Source organism: Anopheles coustani, chromosome X (assembly GCF_943734705.1).
Source record: "Anopheles coustani chromosome X, idAnoCousDA_361_x.2, whole genome shotgun sequence".
NCBI lineage: Eukaryota > Metazoa > Arthropoda > Insecta > Diptera > Culicidae > Anopheles > Anopheles coustani.
Window position 1 is genome coordinate 11229902 of NC_071290.1, and position 5066 is coordinate 11234967.

General features: G+C 45.3%; 2 protein-coding genes across 2 annotated transcripts in view; one reads left to right on the forward strand and one right to left on the reverse strand.

Annotated features, from left to right (window-relative positions):
• The window catches only part of LOC131269499 (aminopeptidase N), a 232460-nt gene that overhangs the window by 216228 nt on the left and 11166 nt on the right, over window positions 1-5066 (reverse strand). The window lies entirely within an intron of this gene.
• Window positions 1251-4030, forward strand: LOC131269506 (DNA damage-regulated autophagy modulator protein 1). Its single transcript, XM_058271903.1, has 4 exons — window positions 1251-1871; window positions 1960-2081; window positions 2620-3140; window positions 3235-4030. Exons 1-4 carry the CDS (start codon window positions 1807-1809, stop codon window positions 3310-3312), a joined length of 786 nt encoding a protein of 261 aa, XP_058127886.1. The 5' UTR covers window positions 1251-1806; the 3' UTR covers window positions 3313-4030.

Consider the following 5066-nt stretch of genomic DNA (forward strand, 5'->3'; position numbering starts at 1 on the left):
AAACGCTAAGTCATGAATCGTACTATTATTCGTTCATGCTACACATTGGGGATCATCTCCTTACTGTAGTCGTATAGTTCTTCTAGAGGCTTTACTAGCGGATTCATCAATCGCTTTCTTGGGAGGTGTTGGATGAGAGCTCGGTATCCTCGGTAGCTTCGCACATCTTACTGTTTCCATGTTTCAACATTATTTAAAGTACCATTTTTATTCGGTAGCTGATATTACTTTTATCAATCTATGTACCTATTCACGATTCGGAGTATGTAAATAAAAGGTAATACAATTTGCCGATATTATAAGGTGTTTGATAATTTTATCCGATTTACCTTTTCCCCAAAATTCAATGTAAAATATTGTATTCGGTTCCATTCAAAATTCAATGTAAAATATTGTATATGGCTTACCAATTGCCCCGACTGCTATTATAATATACAATACTCTGGTGAATATTTAACATAATGTTAACACAAAGAATTAGTTTAGTTTTGCGTGCAATTGTGACCGGAAGGAGATGTAACGACCTTCTCCCTGGACATGCGACTTAATCAATTAACACATAAGGTCGCTAACCAATGAGCAAATATTCGAAAAATATAAAACAAACTAACAAAACATAACAAATAACATTCGATTTATTCTATTTCATAACAATTGAGGTTTAGCTGCAGCATGCTTTCGTACCACGTGCTCAAATTTAAATTATATCGTTGAGTTGGCAGTCACGTTCTTTCAGTTTTTTTGTTTCAGCTTTCGTGTGCTTTCTAATTTGGAATTCGTGTGACTCAGTTTGAATAGAGCATTTGACTTGAGGAAGACAGATTAACCTTTATAGGGTTAGGGTGGAAGATATGAAGACGCAATTGCAGCATTCCATTTTTTACAAAAAAATCGAACTGTTGATTCGTTGATGTTTTGTTCCTAGAGTACGTCTACAGGACTAACGCTGTCAGTTACACACTCCGTCAACGTGAAGCTGTCAGCAATATGGTTGTAAACACAAAATCGCTTTTTCCTGTGTGATTAATTGATGCACTGAATTTAATTGAGCCAAAATCTACCGAAAAAAATATCTGAAATCTCGTTGGGAGCCGGTGGCATTGCTTTTCACGCGTTGAGAGTCACATTTTCCGAATCAATCATCAAGCACCGTGGTATCTATATACCTTGGCATACAGCGCCTTTGTATCGCAGCTGTCATTGCGGCTGTTCGCATTTGGCGCAGCAGCTGTTGCGAGGAATTTCCTTTTCCATTAGTTTCTCCCTGTGGCTAAACGGTGTTTACCAAAACAAACGGTACGAAGGATTGTGAAGTGCGCCGGACCTGCCGTACGCCTGTCGATAAGCAAATATCCTGAGGAAGCGGAGTGCATTTCATAGCCGCTTTCTGGTGGAGGTATCGCTAAATTCGCTTAGTCACCAGCGTTTGTAGTGTGCGGATAGTGGACGCTGCTGGCCGGCAGAAATCGACAGCTTTAGATAAACATTAAGCAGTGTTGAAGTGCTGCCCTGAAATGTGATTCCCCGCGGGCACGAGATGCGGCAGTAATTTCATCTGCACGAGTATTCCAGCGGCGATGAGTCATCCTGCGCCGCAGCTTTATCCCGTCAGTCCACCCGAATGCACACGAAATACCGCAGTTTGCTAAGGACAGGCTACAACTGCGCAGCGTAGTAGCACGGGCCAACGTAGCGGCCTTGCGAGGTTACTTTTTCTTTGGTTGAGTTTCGATTTGTTTTCGGTTTCCCCGCTCTACTGTTTTGTTTCCACCATCGCCACGAGCGCACACACATCGAGCACGCACCATGTCGAACCTGTATTTGCTTCCCATCTCGGTGTTTCTCCTGTTCAACTTTACTTTTATCGGAACGTAAGTTACGCAGCGATCGCACCGTGGTTTGAGGGGCAATTTGCAACTGGTATTGATTTGATTTGGTTCTTTTTTGTCTCCCCCGCAGCTACATTGCCGCAGTGCTGCAGGGCCATGTCGTACCGACCGTGCCATACATCAGCGACGCGGCCACCTACTCCCCCGAAAGCTGCGTCTTTGGCCAGTTTATCAACATAGGATGTGTACTGCGTAAGTCGAATCGGGCACCGTGCACTACACGTGCGAATGACTAATCGAAAATGGCACATTACTCAACAATCGTGGCCAAATAGAACTGAACACACATATGTACAAGCTGATACGATTCGCTTCACTGACTCCCGAGCAACAATTCATTAGAAAGCCAGATAGAACAGCCTGTAAATTTTGAGTTCTGTTGCATCATGGATCGTTGGATTACATTGATAAGGAAAATAATCAAAAACATACCCATTATCAAGGCTAGTACGTGTGTTAGTTAGGAATTACGAAAGCTTTTCGGTTTGCCCGTATGGAATGCACATTGAATACTGGGAGGCATCGCATGAAACATAGACGAAGAGAAGGAAAAGTCTAAAGGATTCCTAAAGTCCATCAATTATTTTTCGTTTTAAATTTTTCATAAATAATTTATTTTTGTCGCTAGAGTTGAACTGTGATTTCGATAAGTTTTTCGCTTGATGATTAATTTATGTATCGAATAGTTAAAATTTAAATTAATCCTGTATGCTCCCTTTTTCCATTGCAGTTGGTATCACGATCTACGTGCGATATCGACAGATACAGGAAATATCCTACCGGCACAGTGACGTGCGTCAGGCACTTGGTCGCTGCAGCGGGGCTGCCTTCTGGATTGGCATCGGTTCCTGCCTCGGCATCAGCATCGTCGGCAACTTCCAGGAAACGAATGTGCGCATCGTCCACTATGTTGGCGCGTTTTTGAGCTTCGGGCTCGGCACGGTGTACTTCTGGATTCAGTCGTACATATCCTACTATATCCAGCCGTACATGGGCTCGATGCAGAAGGCGAACCTGCGCCTGGTGCTGTCGGTGATCTGCACCATTTTCTTCATCATGGTCGCCGTAACGGGCGTCATTTCGCACGTGCTGTTCAACGGAACCGATCCGCGCAAGTGGTACCCGTCGGACGGCGGCTGGGAGTACCACGTGGCCAGCTCGATCTCGGAGTGGATCGTTGCCACCACCTTCTGCTTCTACGTGCTCACGTTTACCGACGAATTTCGTACGATGCGCTTCGACCATCCGCCGGTAAGTCTTTACCTTTACCTACCGACTAGTTATCAGTGTTCTGTGTTATCGTTCGATTTTGTCCTCTACTAACGGCCTTCTTTGCCTCATACAGCTCATACTGCTCGAAATCGAATCATCACGCTCGTACGAACCGATCATCAACGAGCCGTCGGTTGCTGTTATCTCGTGATTTGAATCGCCTTGCGATGGATATGGTGACGGTGACAAAAGGCAAGATACTGACAACGAGCAACCCATAGCACCATTACGTAGCAGCATTAGCAGCAGCAGCATCAGCAGCAGCAACAGCGAAAGGCAACAAGAACTCGACGGCCCCCAGCGGAAGCGAACGCTCAGTGAAACTGATCTCAACTCTCACCGGCCACCGGGGGGCAGTGTCGTGCCGACCGCGTCCTTGGCCCGATCGCGACCGACCGGACGTCCCGGAGTCATCGCCGGCCCTCCGGTGGTTCTGTTGCGTGCACTCACGGAACCGCGTGTCCAGCAGCGACCGACCGAGAACGTGTCCAGACAGCGTTCCGATGGCCAGAAGTTGGCCTCCCTGTCGCTCTCGCTGATGCTCGTTGCCCTGCTGGAGGCGTTGCACTCACTGACCGCCTACCTTAGTGACAGCTTGCGCCAAAGCTACATCTGATCCCGCCATTTTTCCCCGCATATCATATTCGGTGCGTTTCTATTCTCGTCCATTTCGGACGAGCCGTTTGTTTTCTTTTCCCCCCTTTCTGGAGACAAATTCTATTTATCGGGTCAGATTATTTAAGGCTTTATTTCCTATAGGTATATATCATTGCACTTTACACCGATCGGTTATCGATCATTTCTTTTTCGGTACCTTTCGTTTACTTTCTTAGGAATTAAAACTAATCTTCTAGGTGGAAGAAAAAAAAGACACACAAACATACCCTTACATCGCGTGATAGGAAGGTAAAAGTAGTTGCCCGGAATGGATGGTAAGGAACGATCATTTGGGGGTATTAACTGTTTAGGTAATGAATTAATGAACAAAGGGGGCGAGGGATGTTGTGCCGGAAACAACCGGTAGCCGGAATAACAAATTGAATGAATTAGCATACGAAGAGAAAACATCCTTAGTGAACTTCTAACTGTAAAGATTTTTGGTTCTAAAAATATTATACCGTAAAAGAAAACAAATAACCCGCTCCTTGTTTGTGCAGTTCATTTTCCTTACGTTCGTTGGGACGGATTTTTCTTTCGCTGTTTTCAGAGTCTAATTATAAAATGTACGTCACATACGCGCTGGCACAACAGAGATTCTCAAAGGATCGTAGCGACCTACCCCAATAGGAATATGCCAATCCATCCAATACGTTAAATTAGTTCGTTAAAATTCAACAATTGTGCTTTAATACAATTGCAGTAAGAAAGTAATTTTAATGATGAAGAATAGGGGGTGAGAATCTCTGCCTCAGCGTATCGTATCGTATGTGATGTTCCCGCGTCGAAATCAGCTGATAGCTACCACGATGTTCGCTGGTCATATGATCAACGACGGATGTCGTGTGTCGTGTCGGTGTATGTTTTACCAACGTCTTATGTTTGCCGACTGCGTGCTGTCTTTGGTTGGTTTCTACTTTTGCTTGGTCGTTGGTAGGGTTTCTAATGTTAACCACGACTCTATGTGGGGGTCCAAACAGGCCGGTACTTGTCTGCTAAGCTCATATAGTTTTCAACACTTAATGCTCGTTTACGGCTGCGTGCGGCGAGTCGTAAGAAGAATTAGAAAAGCAGCGTCGTCCGTCACGAGTGAAACCACCACATCCATCGCGGTGGACCACACTCGAGCGATCTCTGATTCCCCGCGGGCCCCGCGTTCTCTCTCCCCTTGTGGCGTATATCGTGCTTTTTGCTTTTATTTGGCGTCGGACAGGTTCCTCAGTTCGATACTGACCGACGGCCGGGTAG